General features: G+C 40.5%; 1 protein-coding gene across 4 annotated transcripts in view; it reads left to right on the forward strand.

Annotated features, from left to right (window-relative positions):
• Positions 1–17,502, forward strand: part of LOC125460864 (coiled-coil domain-containing protein 91-like) — a 180,848-nt gene extending 163,346 nt beyond the window's left edge. For all 4 annotated transcript variants that reach the window (XM_048548999.1, XM_059652244.1, XM_048549001.1 and 1 more), the window contains one exon: positions 16,335–17,502. In XM_048548999.1, coding sequence (XP_048404956.1) covers positions 16,335–16,463 — 129 coding nt within the window. In that variant the 3' untranslated portion in view covers positions 16,464–17,502. The remainder of the gene's footprint in view (positions 1–16,334) is intronic.
• The last annotated feature ends 1,539 nt before the right edge of the window (positions 17,503–19,041 follow it).

Here is a 19,041-nt window from a genome sequence, read left to right on the forward strand (position 1 = left end):
ATGTTGTCCAGATCTATTAACTTGAAGTGCCTCAATAGCGGAGAAATTTTAAACAGTGCCGAACATTGTGCAATCACTGAAATCTCCACCTCTGATCTTATGATAAAAGGACAGTCATTGGGACTCTTGTGGTGCAGTTGTAGTGGCCTGACCTCTGAGCTAGAAGACCTAGTTTCAAGTCCAACCTGTTCCAAAGGTATGTAATAACATCGCCGAACAGTTTGATTAGAAAATATCTAGAAGGAATGTTATTGATGAAACAGCTGAAATAGTTGGGCCAAGGGCACTACCCTGAGGAACTCCAGGAATTGAATGATTGACCTCTCACCATCACTATCATCTTACTTTGTACCAAGTGTGACTCTAACAGTGGAGAGTTTTTCTCTGTGATTTTCATTAACCCTCCAGTTTTGTTAGCGCTCCTCGATGTTACAGGGGGTTAAAATCAGCTTTGATGTCAAGGGCATTCAGCTGGTGTTCAGATCTTGACCATGTTTGGACCAAGGCTATTATGATGTCAGGAGCCGTGTGAATCTGGCAAAACATAGTGATTGTCAGTGAACACATCTGTTCAAAGGTTAAAAAAAAACAGTTTTTAAAGCCTATTCACATAACTGAAATCACCTATTCCTGGAGCTATTCTGATAAAATGTTTGAGGGTTTACAGAAGAAATTTATGTGCCCAGAATTGGACATTTGTTAATACTAAAGCCAAACTAGTGTTCCATGTAGTTTCATTTGTACTCTACCTCTATTTATAAAGCGAAGGAACTCATTTGCTTCATGAGCCGTGTTATGACCACCTGACTTTCGTAAGACGGTAGCATAATATATAGTGTGCCTTAGGGTTTTCAGTTGTGTTAACAATTATTAGGGAATATAGTTTGATGCATTGCTTACCTACTAAGCAATATTATTTCAATGTGAATTTTGGTTTGTTTACAGTAGAAACCTTATATGTGTTAAATTTTGTTGCATGATACATATGTTTGGTCACTAGATCACTTGTATGTCTTTTTTCTGAGAAGTTATTAGTCTCTGTGCTGTGACAAGATATTCCTTTAGGGGGGATTTGTTATGAACTATTTCTCTTGAAGAGGTGTGTTGTACACCTGGTCACAATGTGTCTGCTCCATGGAAAGCAGAATATGTAAATTTAGCTTTTATTTAAAGCAGACGAATGAAGCATGAGTGGGTGGATTCAGGCTCACACAGATCCAGGGTTTTAGTTTTCCTTTCAGATATTGAAGTTGGAGTTGAAAATACTGCTGCAAAAAACTTTGGGGTCGCTCTCTGGTGGTAGTTTCATTCTGTTGGTATTCCTTCCTGGGGACTGGAAAAGATAACAAGTGAGGGATATCTGTTTTGCTGAGTTTGCCTTTACCAAAGATGTTCATGGAATGCTGCTATATTGGACTGGTTGATGAGTATTAGTTAAATAACATTTTATCATTAAGTATTTCAATAGTTAAAGTTATGCCAATTCATTTTTTGTTTCTACTTTAACGAAAGAGTAAAATGTGTAAGAGTAAAATGTGTTTTGCTTAAAGCCTAGTAGCTTGACTATCAGATCATATCTGGAATATAGCACCGTGTACCTCCCTTTACGTAAGATGAAAGTTTGGGTCTGGGCAATCTCCTTGACATGTTTAAGAGAGTTGGTTTGATTCAAAACAATGCACAGGTGTTCACTCTGTTATTAAAACTCCTTAACATTGTTCTGTTTAAGTTGTACTATCTGCTCTTGCATCTCTGCAAACTCTATTATGTCTCACTTTCTGGACTGAATGTGTTGCCCATTCCACCAGCCTTTCTGTGTCATCTGAAGCCTATTATTGTGGTGGTTAGCTCAGTTGGCTAGATAGCTGGCTTGCAAGACAGAATGATGCCAAAAGCATGGGTTCAGTTCCTGCACCAAGTGAGGTTACTTTGTCAACCTCCCCACTTGCCTGAGGCATAACGACCCTCGGGTTGAACCACCATCAGTCATGTCTGTCTCTAATGGGAGAGCAGCCCTATGTTTTGGTAGAAACGTGGTGACTTTACCTTTACTTCATTCCTGTCTTTACTTTTGACCAAAACTTTTAAGTTATGCCTTGTAACTTCACATTTAAATGATAAATACTTCCTAAGAGCAGTACTGACCCTAGAACCGTTCTTGGAGTAGTACCACTACATACCTCACTCCAGTCTGACAGACATACAGCCATTTTTTTAAAACTCCTTAGTGAGTTTTGTGTTCAGACAGCTATTCTCTGGTACAACTACCATCTCTTTTTTTTTCAAATGCACAGATTGCAGTTTTAGGTATGTCTGGAGCATTATTGATGTATTGTCCAATGTCAGATCTGACCACAGCAACATTGGGGTAGTTGAAGCTGAAGTTAACAAAGGCAAGAATGAACTCTTCAGCAACTGATGGGTGATGATGCATGGACGAAGGAGATGATCAAGGTGATGGAGAACAAGTTCTGTCAACACTCAGCTATGGGTCAATTATCGAGTTTGTGAACAGTTGTTTCAACCCAAGTGCATGGCCAGAGAAGGAAAATGAATTATAAGCTATGGAGCAGAGTTTGTTTTTGGGATCGAATGCTTAATTGGAAAAAAAAATCAGCTCATCTAGGACTGGATGGTGACATCACAGAAGCAGTAACAAAGACCATGTAGTTGCAATAACTTCCTTCATTTTGGACAAAACAAGTTTTGCCTTTCTTGATAGCAATTATATGCTGCTGCTGGCATACAATTTGGCAAAAATACATTGGTCGCTTGAATTACTGTTGTGAGCCTGAAGTTTGAGTGCACTTTGAATCAGATGGCGGAAATGTCAAATAAGTGGCTTCTTCAGAAATTGATTCTACTGTAGTACAGTCTTCCCCCAGCCTGCAATTAGATGTTAAAAACACTGATGAATTTTAAAACTATTCAAGTGAATGACTTGTCCACTTTAGAAAGCAAACTTACAGCAGGGTAGGAACATCAAAAGAAATCATCATCCTCAATGATTCACTTATTTTGCTCCCAAACCCATCACCTTTTATCTTCCCTCTCACATTTTTCAGAATTGGGAACATACATTCATCTCTTGCCCTAAACTGCCCCCTCATCCACTGAGGTTTGCTTTTGACATTTTCTTGAGGGCTACTTTTTTCATTAACCAGCTACTTTTTCATATTTGACAATTTACTTATTCAGTGACATAATCACTTCGCAATAACACATGTGCATGTGTCAATTTGGAGGCTACTTAGACGTGCACATGTGGTCAAACGATCTTGGGCCCAAGATTGGACATTCTAAATTGACCCACAGCCAGGAAAACAAGCCTGACAGAAAATTATTTGAACTAAATTACACAGCAGCCAGCAGCTATCAGCTGCAAAGATAACCAAGATTAAAGAGGTTACAAAGGTTCAAAGACAACCAGTTACAACCAGCCTGAATGTTTTAGAGAAGTGTCAGTCAGATATTCTGGCATCTTAACTGCCTAAGTGTATGCACTTAACACTTCCCAGAATGGTGACAGTGAAGGGTATTGACGTGACCCCATTGGATGACTTGAACCCAGTGCATGATCCCATTGGCCAAAGGCCACAGAGCAATCTGGAAGGTGTGGTGCAAGATAGTATAAGTACACACACCTGAATGTCACCCTCAGCGAAGACACAGTCAAGACTAGGTGAAGAATTAACCTGTCCCAGCAGCAGAGTCCCATCTACCTGAGAGAGTGTGGATATCCCCCCGACTGGTGAGACTTGTGTTTGTGGAAGAGAACCACCCCTGCATTGAAGAGGAAGGAGATTCCAACGGTCCAGCTTGAACACCTGGAACGTGCCAAGTAATATCCTTTTTCAAATGGATAGAGTGAATTAAAGAGTAGTTATTGTGGGTGTTTGGAAATGACCACATGTTGTTTTTAATGAAGACTATTTTGTTAATAAAATTGAGCTTCATCACAAACTGAATTCTGTGTCTCACAATCAAGAATGCCTGGGTAATGTGTTTTTAATACATAAACTGGTTGAAGTTTCTGAAGCATGGACAAAACACGAGCTTGATTAGAAGAATTCATTAGTAACCTCAACAATTACTAACTGTCTATAAAACTTAAAGCCACAGCATGTAAGGAAAGCATTAATTTGCAGATAATTCATTACATAAGTCATTTCCAGTTTTCCTCATTTCTCATTTGCTGAGTATTTTGTTTGTTGAGAAATTTAAAACTATTAGCATTATTTTGCAGCCCCACTCTCCTCACATCTCCCCACTGCATTCTCCTCATGCCTCTCTATCTGCCCTGTCTCTTGTAGGAACACTTCCTCTCACTTCTCACACCCCCAGTTGCAGCCACCTCCTCTCTCCCTGTTGCAGCCTTCCTTTCTAATCTACCTTTTAGCCTCCAACTCTCAGTCCTGAAACCTCCACCTTTCTCATTTCCATTCTCTACTCTGCTGCTGCTGCTGCTGCTGCTTGTCATCGCACCACCCCTGCAATCTCCCCTTCTCATTTCCTTTGGTTCCTATTGACTCCTCTCTTTCCCTTGAAGTATACAGTCACCTTCTCTCTCTGCCATCATGCCCTCCAATCCCTTCAGTACCTTCCTCTCCTCCGCCCCACCCTTTGAAGCCTCTTCTGTCCATCTTTTGCCTCCTCTACTCTGTCTCTACACCCACAAATATCTGAAGCCCCAGCTTTATCTAATCCCCAATTCCTGAAACCTCCCCTGTCTATCTCTTCCCCACCATTCTGATTTTTACACTCAATCTGTTCTTTAACCCAACCTCTGCTGCTGCCCTGATTGCTTTTCCTCCTTCACCATTGCAGCCTGTCTCTGTCTTCCTTGCCCCCCCCCCCCCATCACGACTGCAACCTCCTGTTGTCTCTTCCCCTGAAGTCTGCCAGCTTCTTCATTGTGTATGTCTCTCTGTCTCTCTCTCTATCCTTGCCTTATCAGCTTGGTAACTTGGGCTCCTTCATCTCTGGCTCAGAGTCTGGCCCTTTGCTCTGATCTCACCAGCTCAGGCGTCTTTAGCTCTGTAACCCCTCACTGTTACCACGTGCCTTCTCCCTGTTCCTTCAGTCAAGTTCTGGTTTTGACCGTGATTGCCGCTGATGGACCCGCTACTGAGCATGGGAGAGAAGGAGCTTTTAAGAAAGTCTTGCCTTTCAACATCCAGCCACCTGTGATCAAATTTTTTTTCAGGCATTTTGTGATGCATTTGTCTGCTGCTCCTGTGTCATTTGAGCATTACCATATAGCCAATGAGTTTGACCCTCTCTACATTCCAAGCAGTGAAGAATAACGCCAGTTGCATCCCCTCTACTGCACACTATGCCACAGTCTTAAACCAAATATCACAAAGATTCTGTTCTTTCACTTAGATTCCAGTGTTTACAGTGAACATTACCCAAATTGTCAAATTCTCAAACATGATGTTTGTCCAATGCAATTGGACAGTGTCCCTAACCAGTCACTAACCTATCATGGCTATTTACTGAAAACTGTTGGAAAAGTAAAACCCCCAAATCACCAACTATCAAACACTTCAGGCAATATCTAATGAGTGCTCAGTCTTTTCGAACAGTCTTAACTTTCTTTGAACTCTAAATCAGCGTGGCATCTCTGATCCTACACATTGTTGACCAAGATCTAGCATTGTATTTGGGCCGGTTTTCAACTGGACGGGAGTGGTATACCTCACATCTTCACCAGTGGTGGCCTCATGGACTAGCTGACAATAGCTGCCCTTACAGGCAAATTGAATCCATGTTCCACATGATTAAGTCAATATCACTGTATCTGGTCATCCACATGCTTTTTGTACTTGATAATGACTCTATGTTAACATGTGTAAAATCCTAAGAATTGGTTATTGTTTTGGTTCCTAGTGGCTTATTTGTAGATTGGAAAATATGGCTCAAAATTCCTGATTGCTTGTCTCATCAATGGCTGATTCCCTGTTTAACTTGGCCTGCTGGACCCAGCAGCTGGTTTTCTTTAACTGTTCTCTGGAGACTGAATGCTGACAATTGATACCACTTCATTAATGAGTAGCAAAGGAGTTGTCAACATCATGGCTGATAATATCTCCCATTCAGCTGGAAATATTCTAGGCTTCAAGTCCTTTCTTAATCAATTGGCTCACTGACCTCTGCATTAATAAAGTGACCCCAGACATAAATCGCCATCACAGCCATAATAGTCCCATGGCGTGCAACAATTAGAATGAAGTAGCATATGTTGCAAACGGACTTTACAGTTTGGGCTTGGGGAGGAAAGAGGAGAATGGAAGTTTGAAAATTGAGCAATATGGCATTACTATACCTGCTGAAAGACTAAAGACTGAATAATTTAGTGCCAATGCTAAGAGATCTTCTGGATATTCTAAATGTCTGCAAAGAAATGAAACGCTAAATGTTTGCAGGAAAAGATGATATCATTCAGTAAAAATGAACAACTCTTTAGAGTGCTGGGAAAGTATCCACAAATATCACATTAAATGACTGATGAAGTTATATAGAAGTCTGACAACCTGCATTTGTTGCAAGTCCACATAGAAATCTGGCAAGCTCTGGTCTCCAACTGCTGTAAAGGTATTTGAGAACTTCATGTTTCCTCATTACTTTCAAAAACTATTTCAAGGTGCCAGACATCTTTCGCACCATTATTACTTGCATAAACGTGTTTGATTTTAAATTTTTGCTTACCAGATAATTATGCAAGTTTTTATCTTTATGTTAAAACACTACAGAGTTCTTTTAATTAAAGGATAATTGTAGTAATTCTCTTCTGTTAAATAAGCATCACTAATCTAAAATGTCTGTAACATGTTCATTGCAACTTCTATGGAATTAAATTTCAACCCAATCCAGTAAAACTATTTTCATTGTTAAATTATTTAACCCTTTGCGGGTAAAGTGAAGATGCTATCTAAGCCTAAAGTGTCCTTTAACAGGCAATTTATATTCATATTTTCTGTAAGAAGACAAGGTGACAACTGCTTTTCCAAACTCTTCCCTGTTTAAAATGATTCTGACTCAAATCACTACACACCTGTGGACATTATAGGTATTTGTGGTTACAGCAAATCACTTCTCTACTGCTTTAATTAATTAATACAAGATTTATAGGACTTGCTTTCTTCATGATCAATCATTATGTTTAAATTTGCCTTCTTAAGACTTCAAAGAAGTGTGGAGTATTGAAGAAGCTGAATTCAGACTTGCCGTGCAACCATCTACATTTTATTGAACTATATTTTTCATTCAGTAATCTACAGTTCATCCTAATACTTCTGCAATAACATGGCCTTGTGGCTGTACCGATTCCTAAGTTAATTTTGTGCTGCTATGAGTAAACGTAATGTCACTTTTTTTTTAGAAAGTAGCTATTTGGATCGTCATTTTGAATTGTAACAAGTTACAGTTAAATAATATGCTAACTTTTCCCAGCTCCTGAGCAACTTGGATAATGGTGAGTTAGCTGAGAAAATAGGGTGACATTGGAAAAATTAGGCCGTTGATATCAAGGAAGAAAGGTCCAAATGGCAAGGGGTCTGTTTCTTTGCTGTTATAACTCATTGGCTTCCAATGTCACTTGGACTAAATGCTATGTTCTAATCTCTGATGCAGTGGAAAGAAACTAGATAGAGACAAATCCCACTGTGAAAGTAAAAGTGGGTACCTGGTGATTCCAGTTCACTTATTGTTCTTGTTGACCTCCATCTTGAATAGCAGTCTCCAACATCTCCATGGACCGTGACTGTCTGCACCCTCTGAATACAGAGGTTGGCATTGGGCATGCAGCAGACGCACCACATTATTATGGTACATCTCTGGCTCACTTAGAATACACTTTACTGCTGCAATGCTGCATTTTGGAGCATGTCAACTATTTGCATTGCAATTCTGAAGCCAGGCTCTTTCACACACCAGGACAGTCATCCAGCTCATGGATTGGAGCAAGATGCATTTGAGGCTTTTAGCTTGTACTCACTCACTTCATGCCTTCTACTCGGGAGTTTCCAGCTATAAATATCCTCATGATGCAGTGAAGCTGCAGGAGAGCCACAGTCACTCATCTTCTGTGGAATACTATACAGATGAGAGAGGGGCAGTAGAGTGCCACTCTGTTCAGAAGTGGCAGCCTAAACATCATATTTTGACGTTTCAACATATCAGCAATGCAACATCTTCCCTTGGGGCCAAGTCTCTGCTCTGGACTACTGGCGAACATACCAAGGATATGTGATGGATGATGAGGATCCGTAAGAGCCACAGCATTGTGCCAAGTGAAAACATGAAGACATTCTTCAGGTGGAAAAGCACCAGCAATGCCTCATTCACTGGAATATATGAAGTCATCTTTCACTTTCTGTAAATGTCTTGATGCTGTTGAGGCCAGCATTCCCTGTATAATCCAAACTGCAAGCACAGATTTGGGGTTTGACCTTTTAGCATGTTTCATGTTGTTAAGGTTGAAATCTTTCACAATATCTGATACTGTCTCATTCAATCGTGACAATGTTTAATGCGAGTATGGATGCAGTGGAGAGGCTATGATTCAGGCAGGGTTCCAACAATGTGAGGTGCTAAGGATGGCCTGCCTCTTTACATTAATCCCTACAGCTACTAATAAAATGATACTCGTTCACACAGCTTATGAGGAAAAGTGAACATAAATTTTCATATGTGGTACTGCATTTATAATGAAGTGTCGCCCATACCAGTGATGTATACTCAGAAGATTTTCCTTTTCCTTCCAGACATCTAGATCAGTCCTAGGGCCTGCAGCTACATGGATGAACCCTGTTAGTCTCTTGGAGTTTTGATGGGTGACCCAGGTTGGCATTGGTGGCTAGAGGGCCTAGACATCCTGATTGTGTTCTCTAGATGCAGGTTCATCCTCTGCAGCTTGAACTTGTACTGTGTTGGATTTTGGTGCCAGGGTAAGGCTTATAGAGCCAGGCACCATTGGAATGTCTTGAGAAGAGCCTCTAGGATGCCTGTGCATAGTTCCTCCTGTGATAGGGTGCTGACTCTGGAAGACACCACCATGTCTCTTCGTGAGGACAGGGGCACAGAGAGTGAGATCACGGTCCCTTGTTTCCACAGTTGCCTTGCCATAAGTACTAAAGAAGTGATGGTGACAGGTGTGCGCATATATCTGGCACATACCAAGTGTGAAGAGCCTAGGTCTCCATTGTAGCTGCCAATCTGTCCAGGGATGCAGCCTGGCATTTGCATGTCAGAAGCAGCACAGTAGACTTAGCATGGTGTACTCCAACACTTGGTGGAGTCGTTCAGCCTTTGAATCATTCTCCCAAATGTTTCAAACATCTGCCTACTGCTTTTGTATCAGCTTGGGTATTTGAATGAAGTTCTGAATGGCCAACACCATCTAATCAATCTTGGGGCTAAGCAGGTGCCTGGTCAATAACAGTCGCTGGGGCATTTCTTCGATCAGGTGCAGACATGTGGCAGCAATGTGCTCCCAACTGTACTCTAGCAAAAGTATCAACTGAGCTGTCAGTATCTGAGCTGGTAGAGGATGCTGTAGGTAGTCTTACTAATGGTTCCTCTCAGGGGTCTGTGACTTTTCCTCTGAGATGAGGAGAAGATGTCTTGAGGTGTTGGTCTGGTCATACCACTGGTGGCTGCATGAGACATGAGAGAGAACAAGTTGTGAAATAGGATGGGTGTTTGGGCATGTTAAGAATTCATTTGCAGTGCTGAATGTTTAGGACAGCGTTTAATCATGAAGTTACTTGGTTGCAGGGACATATAGGTCTGGACATCACCATATCAGCAGTCAAGGTTATCTCTCACTAATGCAAAGATTTTCTCCTCGCAGGAGGTGAGGAATTAAATGTCAGGCACCCCACAACCTATATCTGTCCTGCTGTGGGATGTTTTTCTCATGGAGTAAGACAAAAGGAGGGATTGAGTGAGATATCACACTAGACTGGCAGGGTCTGATGCCATGGTCTCACTCTGGCGAGTGCAAGATAATGTGAATGATAGGCAGCGTAAAATTACGTGTGAAAACTCATTAGAGCTTGGAGAGAAACTCCCCAAAATTTTCACCCAACTGATTTTTTGGTAAAATTCAGCTAATATGTAAACTGCTGAAATTTTGTACATAACATTTACCAAACAGTGACAATCATATGCAGGTTGCCACTTTGATCCTTTAAAAAAGAGGGGATCTTTCTATTTCTGAGAGGAGATTCCAATCTGAGCTCCTGTAGAATTACAGGCCCTTACTTCTATTCTGACAATTCTTTTGCAGCACAGAAACTTCCGAAAAAGGGAAATGATGTCCCGTTTTCACAGCAATCGACTGCCATATTCTGAAATTTAAAAGTCCTAGCAGCCACTTTGACATCTGTCAAATGTGTTGGTGGATGTCAGAAGCCTAGGGTATAGGGTGCCAGGCAAGTATGACACCAGCTAAGTGGGGGTTGGGTGCCAGGTGTATAATGCAGACATGGAAAGGTGGTAGGGTACCAGGTAAGTATAGAGCTGGGTATGATGCCAGATAAGTAGGCTGCTGGGTAAATAGGCTGCCGGCTGGGTAGCGGACAGAATGCCAAGTAGGTAGGATGTTAAGTGGTTAAAATGGCAGGTTTCAAGGAGGCCAGGGAAGTGCTGCAATGTTTATGAAAGGGCAGGGTGGGTAGGAGAAAATGGGGTCTGGCAGGGGTTGGAAAGGGTGGGTTTTGAGTCAGGGGAGAGGGTTATTGTTTTGGCTGTGATGGGGTGTTTGGGCGGTAGGGTTGGGTTGGATTGCGTACGGACAAGCAACAGTCTTGTTGGGTTGGCTCTAACAGCGGAGAGGTTGAGGTTTCCAGGTCCAGCTCAGTCCAGTAGGGTGTCGGGGACTTCGTGGGAGAAGGTGGTTCCGGACCTATGAAGGTTTGGCAGGGTCTGAAAGAGGTATAATTGGAGGTGCATGAGATAAATATTTGGTCTGTTCAATAATTACTCAGGTGTTAGGTTATGCATTTAATAGTTTAAATTCTCCTGAGTAATTATTTACTAATTTCATTGGAACACTCTGAATTCTCAGATTAAATGGAGACTTTCGGAGGGCTCCTGGAGTGAACCAGTTGCCAGTGAAATCTTCAGGTTTCCTGGGTAGCCTCTTTTGAGTTTGTTATGACAGCGATTCCACAGTGTCCTCATATGCAACTCCCATCTATGCTAGAATAGTGACTGACTGACGGTCCTTGGATTGAGTAGAAATTTATAACAAATCAATATCTTGCTTTGGTCTCAGGTCTGCATATTGTTCATCCGCTGTGTAGTTGAGGTTCATAGATTAGGAATATTTCAGGTGCTGGATCTGGTGTCTCTGCATTACAGAAGAGAAAAAGAACTAGGGATCTTGCTCCTTCTTAACATTATGTGTCTTTTGGAGGCACGTATGTGCAGATATTGGGAAAGATTTGGGCTTAGAATGTGATGGTGACTGTCATAAAACTGCTGCCAGCACATTCAATATGAATTCACAGCTTCCTAATGTATTGGAAGGCAACCAACATCCCCATTACTATATGCCAGTAAAGAGTCAATGCCCCAAGAAGTAAGAAATTTCCTAAGAAGCCAATTTTCAAGAACAACCAAACTCCTATAAATCCTACATTCAAGGGGACCATTTCAGGGTGTGTTCCTCTGAATAGCCACGTAGCCTACTTTAATATGGGGACTATCATAGCCAAGTATCACCTGATACGCACATTCAACCCTGTTGCCAAAGATTTATGTAGTTATAAGGTTCCCTCAGAAAGCCACCTGTACTGCTGTCTCTGAATTGTTTTACTGCGAAGAAAAGGTGTATTTTAAAACATTATTTTTGACTGCTAATGATTTTGTGTAGAATTTCACAATGTCTACAGCACAAATGAAATTTATCGATACTTAATCTACTTGTCTGGTCAGATCAGTTGTCTTTGTTTTGTCACCCTGTTGATGTCGTGACGTTGCCTTCTTAAGTAAACTTTTTTCCGATGTTTTCTTGTCTGGCGTCATTTCTGGTAAACGCCGCCACTAGGTGGAGACAACTGCACGCTCATCCAAGATAGCACCTTTTTATGATATGAAGCTCTTGTAACCTCAGGTACACCTATGCAAAGTTCCTTTGGTGTTTTCAGATTTAAAAGTGGTATAGAAAGTTCTTCTAAAGCAGAGTCACGTTGAACTTGAGACATTAACTCTGTTTCTCTTTCCACAGATACTGCTGGACATGCTGAGTTTCTCCAGAACTCTTGTTTTATTATATAAATTTTTTACTGTTTGTGCAATACTTTTTATTTTTCTCATTGAACCATTGAAAATAGGAATGGACCCTTCAGCCATTCAAGCCTGTAATGCCATTGAGTAAGATTATGGCTGATTATCCGATCAATATTCTGTTCTGTTTCTTCCCATACCCTTTGACTCTTTTAGCTCCAAGATCCACATCTAGCTCCTTAAAAGCATTCGATGTTTTGGTTTCAACAGCTTTCTGTGGCAGAGAATTTCACAGGCTCACCCTTCCTGGATGAAAAAAAATCTCATCATCTCAGTCTTAAATGGATTAGGCCATATCTTTAGACAGAGACACCTGATTATGGACACACACCACCCCCCAATCATGAGAAACATTCTTCCTGTTTTTGCCCTGTCTAATTCTGATAGAAACACAAAATTCAGTGAGACTTCCCCCACCCCACACTTCTAAATTTCAGAGAATATAATCCTTGTTGATCCAGTCTGTCTTCATATGTTAGTTCTGCTATCCCAGCAATCAGTGTAATAAATCTTTGTTGCACTCCTTCCATAGCCAGAATAGTATCCTCAGATCAGGCAACCAAACTTGTGCCTGACAGTCCAGGTGTGGTCTCACCAAGGCCCTGCACAGTGGTATAATGTTAATTTTTTTTAAAATAATTGTTTCTTAATATGTAATAAAGTGGTATCAGCATTTTAAAATGCAAATCTTAACATTCATCATGTATTTTAAGCCACTTCCGTGTTAAAAGCTTCCAAGAGTAGAACATAGGAGCCTGCATGACATTATACTTACAATTGTGCATGAACACGTGGATCACAGTGCCATATTTGCAGTGGGGAAGAAACATGCTGTTCTAATAAACACAGAACTGTGGATGCTGGAAATCTGAAACAAAAACAGAGTGTGCTGGAGAAAAAGAGGTCTGGCAGCATCTGTAGAAAGAAAACAGTGAATATTTTGAGTCCAGTGACCCTGCATCAGCCCTCTCTCTTTGTCTACTGGAAAATGACAGTCTAAAAGCTTAAAAATGGCAGCAACTTGCTTGAGTCCATATTGTTTCACTTACTGTATATGCATTAGCTAATGGCTCCATTTCAAAACTTTGCAGGAGTTTTGTTGCACTTGATTCATTATTTGAGGTCTTTCATTATATACACAAAAGCAATTATTTTTTGGACCGAGTTAACAGTGAAGAACAGAAACTACCGTAAATTACAGCAAATCTGCCAGCATTGGTGGAGAGAGAAATGGGGTTAACATGTAAATTCCAATTTGAAATCTTTGTAACTGAAGGGAGGTAGAAATGCAATGGACTTTGTTATTGAAAGTTGGGGACAGGTAGAATAAAAAGTGTCATAGGTTAGAAGTCAGGAGAAATTAAATAAGAAAGATTCTTTCAAACAGAAGGCAAAGGGAGTAATAACGGTTGTAGTTTAGAAACATAATATTGGCCAAGAGTAAGTGTTACAGGCACAATAATGAAAAGCTGCTTTGAAAACAAAACATTTAAATAAGTAAATGAGGGTAGTGCAGTTGATGTGTTTTAAATAGATTTTAGCAAGGCCTTTGACAAGGTCCCACCTAGGAAGTTTATCAAGAAGGTAAATGCACTGGAATACAGGGTAATTTCATGAACTGGATTCAAAATTGGCACAATTGTAGGAGACAGAAGGCGATGACAGAACGCTGTTTTAGTGATGCACCACAGGGATCTGTATTGGGTACCTTATTATCATTATTATTATTATTATGACCATATTACCCATATCCCTTCAAACCCTTCCTTTTCATATACCCATCTGGATGCCTTTTAAATGTCATAATCATACTAGCCTCTGCCACTCCCTCTGGTAGCTCATTTCATATATTCGCCACCTTCTGCATGACAAAGTTGCCCCTTAGGTGCTTTTTATATCTTTCCTCTCTCACCTTAAACCTATTCCCTCCAGTTTTGGACTCACCCACCCTGGGGAAAAGACCTTGACTAGTCACCATATCCATGCCCCTCATGATTTTATAAACCTCTGTAAGGTTACCCCTCCACCTCTGATGCTCCAGGGAAAATAGCCTCAGCCTATTCAGCCTCTTCCTATAGCTCAAACTCTCCAACCCTGGCAACATCCTCATAAATCTGTTCAGAACCTTTTTCAACTTTCACGACATCTTTCCTATAACAGGGAGACCAGAATTGCATGCAATACTCCAAAATGACCAAACCAACGTCCAAGTTGCAACATGACCTTCCAACTCATACACTCAGTGTACTGACCAGGATAAGCTTTTGGCATGTCATAACGTTCAAAACAATGGGCTAACTACTGGTAAATGGGTCAGAGATAGCAAGAACTGCAGATGCTGGAATCAGAGACAACACAGTGTGGAGAAGGAGGAACACAGCAGGCCAGGCAGCATCAGAAGAGCAGGCAAGTTGATATTTCAGTCCGACCTGAAACGTCAACTTTCCTGCTACTTAGATTGATGGTCAGGTGTTTATCATGTGTTGGTGTAGATCAGTGGTCTGGAGGGCTGCTTCTGCAGTGTATGATTCAATGAAGAAAGGTACATTGTGGGAGTTGCAAAACATGTCAAAATGGAGGCCAGAATTCATGGTCTGAAATTGTTGAACTCAGTGTTAAGTGCATAATCAGGAGAGATGATTCACTTGGAATATTACAGCAGGCCAAGGATGGAAATGAGTGCAAGGAGATGGTGATAAATTAAGATGGCAAACAATCCAAGGATTGGATCAGGCTGGTGGACTGAGCAAATGTGTTCTGCAAAGTGGTCACTCAGCCTGCGTTTAATTCTCTAATCTCAAGTAGACTGTAACACATAGAGTGAAAAAAGTAAAATATCATTTTTGTTTCACCAGAAAAGTGTGTTTGGGATCTTGGACAGCAGGAAGAGGAGGTAAATTGCCAGGTGTTATATCTCCAATTGCATGGGATAGTGCTGTAGGAAGGAGACAAGATGTTAAGGGTGACTGGGGAATCGACCCAGAAATTGCAGAGGGAGCAATTCCCTCAAATGCTGCAGGAAAGGGACGGAGAAGCTGTGTTTGACAACATGCTGGCAGTGGTGGAAGTGGAAAATGAAGATAGGAAAACTCGATTTCTGGGACGGGGGGATAGGATGAGAGCAGATGTGCAGAAAATGTGTTGGATATGGCTGATGGCCCTGTCATTCACAGTGAATTAGGGGGAGGGGGAGAAGGACACCTTGTTTGAGGGGAAAAAAGAAAGACAACATCAGAAGCCTTTTTTGTGCCATTTAAATTCTCTGACTACAAGTGCAGGTCTGATACTGAGAACTCTATGGTGGTTAACCTGCTTTCGGACACCCTAACCATAAATGTACATCGTGTACTTACTTTGACAGCAGGTGTCAAGGGGGCTATCTGTGTTTCTGGATCTTTAAATTTTGGAAAGCGGCAGTTGAGTGCTGTGCAAAGAGGTATGGTTTGCCTTCTCCCGAGAGTTCTGGACTGCATAAAAACTGTCAGATGGAAGTATAGCTGCACGTTTCTGAAAGAGCCGTTATCAGAAACTCCTCTTAGAGCTCTCTCCTTTTCTAAAATGGAAGGGATGGAGTGGCAAAACCCCATATAATCTAGCATCCTTATATTCTTCATGGATTAAGTTAACTGAATAGACAAAAGTAGGTGACAACAGCATTCTATATGTGATTTGAGCACGTATGCATAAAGCATTAACTGCCTGCTCTGAGTGTTTGGATGTGAAGCATAATTTGATCAGATTTGTATAGGTAGCAGAATATTGCATCTTGGAAACAGTTAGCCACTGGTACAAATGTGTTCTTATTTCTCCCTTAAAGTTCAGGAGTGCAGTTAGGTAAGCATTATTTCAATGCAAATTCCATAGCTATGGCGCTTTTTACACTGTCTATTTATAATTGTACAAACTTATAAAAAGCAGAACCTTAATACGTATTCAAGTTGATGTTTAAACACTGTTCATCATTGTTCATGTTTTGAATCAGATTTTGTTTCTTGTGTGGTCTGCAGTTGGTTTATTTTCCATGTTTTGTCTTGCAGCTTGACCAAGTGGCTCGTCAGCGTAACTTAGCCAGTTTGGAACTGTTTCTGTCATGTGCACAGAGACAGTTATCTGCTCTATTGGAAGATACACCAGTAGCTACAGAACAAGACAGCGAGCAACCTTGAGTAGATCAAACACAAAGCAAGTAAAACAAACACAGTTTAGCAATAAATCTGACACCACCCACTTTTGTTTCTGTACTTATGGAAATGTCATTCCCTGTTATGCATGCCGGTTTAAAAATGTTTCCTTTATACTAACTATTTTACAGACTGTCCCAGACTATTTCATCTGTATATAAGAGAAAAGTCACATAATTGCACAGTGCAAGATAATTGAACACTAATTAATAAAGGATGCCATGTTTAAAGTGTACAAACACTAACTTTACACAAAAGATACCAACCCGTAGCATGCATATGAATTGTAAAATATTAGTTTTACGGGCACTGTAATATATGACTTATAAACAACAGGTTTATTCAGTCTCCATGATTGATTGCAATTGTTACTAGATGTGTATTTCTTCACCATATATGTAATTTACACCAGATTGAGAGGTATTAAATTACAAGAACCTCGATCTGGCCTTGAGAAAGTTTTGGGTATCTGCAGAGAAAAATCTTTTGTGTCTAGAAAGAAAAAACATATTTTATTTCAGCTCTTCAATATTTTGATTTTTGTAAGTTTGTAATCCCTCTTGGAATGCCCTTCTAATTGTTTAGTTCTTGGCTTAAATTCAAATTGAATCCAACACCACAACATACAAAACTTACATTTTATTTAGATGAAGTGATCACATGGTCAGTGCTAGAAAAGTGGAATTATTGTCCGAGATTATGCAATGGTAATAGTGAGGAAGCTGTCTATATTCACCATCGTTGTTGCTTGAAACTGGAAGAAACCTCAGGTATCGACACCTGTAGAAAAACGTGAAAATTTAGAAGTTAATGTCATTAAGTACCCATAGGACATAATTATTCTCTCAAAGTGAAGCCTCCAATACAATCATCATAAAACGTGGCACTTTTGCATGGTTAATCTTGGTACAAAATTCATGAAAATGTTGGATCTTATTGGTTGGGCTTTAACCATGTTTTAAATTGCAGACTAACTGCACAATTGTTACTAAGCCCTTCTTGCCCTAAAAACTATTTTCTTATTCGTGGGTTGTCAAATTACTTCACAATAAATTATACTTTTTGAAAAAGAATTTACTTTGATTTCTTACATGTTATATATCTTTATTTTAGTTTGCATCCTGATGAATTCATTATCACTTAACTTCATTGTATGAAAATATAATTTAAAATTGAAGGGTATTAAGTGGTTTTAGTTTCCTGGTTTGCTCTGTGTGAATTCTTCAGTGTGATTAGTTACTTATCTGTGTGCTAGCTTTGCCGACATTATTGCTGCTGCATGCCAAGACCATCTCTTGACTTGGTGCCTGTGTTAAACAGCTACTGAGAGGGGTATATATCCATTTCACAGAGAGTGCAAGGTCTTTCTGAGAAGTTTTCTTTGAGGCTATTTGCAAGATTCATTCCTTCACTGTTGAAGACCAAATCCAGATTATTGAACAGCCCATCTTGAAACTGATGAAGGAGAAGTCCTTCAAACATTTGGCACAGGCAAGAAAGGGAGGTGAATTGAATTATTTTGTGGTCCTGCTGTTTTCGTAGTAAGTGATTTTTAATTATTTTTCTTGTAATTTATTTATTTCCCTTTCAAAATAAAGTCTCTATTGTGTGGAAACAGGCCCTTCAGCCCAACAAGTCCATACCGAACCACACAGCATCCCACTCAGATTCATCCCCCTAATCTACACACCCCTAAATGCTACGGGAGATTTAGCTTGGCCAATCCACCTAACCTGCACATCTTTGGAGTGGGAGGAAACCCACACAGACACAGGGTGAATGTGTAAACTCCACACAGTCAGTCATCTGAGGGCAGAATCAAACCTGGGTCCCTGGTACTGTGAGGCAATAGTGCTAACCATTGAGCCTGTGTTCCACCTCGGCCCTCTGTTTGTGAAGTCCAGTTTCTAAAAGACTCGCAACAAGCTGTCTGTCTGGTTAAACAAAATGGTAATTTATACAGGCACTCAAACCCAGAGAATATTTTTACAACACAAATGCATACGAGCATACAAGGAAGAAATAAGAAAAATTACAATTACAAGTAACTTAAAAAAAAATACACATATCTAGAAAGTGAATGTCTAGTAGGTTCTTGCGGTAGTTAGGCCTGGCAGAATTGCCTTTTTATAGGAGACAAAAACAGAAATTGCTGGAAAAGCTCAGCAGACCTGGCAGCATCTGTGGAGAGAAATCGGAGTTAACACTTCAGGTCTAATGATCCTTCCACCTCAAGTGGGAGGTGTAACACCTGTTTGTTTACTACCTCCCTTCCTTAGCTGGGTCCAACCCATCTCCCGCACTTTAGCCCTCACCCCCTCTCGTCCTTTGTGCCACAGAGAATCATTAGCCATAATTTCTGCTACCTCCAGTGAGATGCCACTCCCCGTCATAACTGCAGAATATGTAACACCTATCCATTTACTTCCTCTCTCAGTTTCTATTTTTGTCTCTGATTTACAGCATCCACAGTTCTTTCCAGGTTATATTTCACCTCTTCTAGGACCTCTGATAGTAGCTGAACTACAAGCTGAACAATTCTGATTCTTGCAGATTGGAAATT

This window comes from Stegostoma tigrinum, chromosome 18, assembly GCF_030684315.1.
Source record: "Stegostoma tigrinum isolate sSteTig4 chromosome 18, sSteTig4.hap1, whole genome shotgun sequence".
In the NCBI taxonomy this organism is placed as follows: Eukaryota; Metazoa; Chordata; class Chondrichthyes; order Orectolobiformes; family Stegostomatidae; genus Stegostoma; species Stegostoma tigrinum.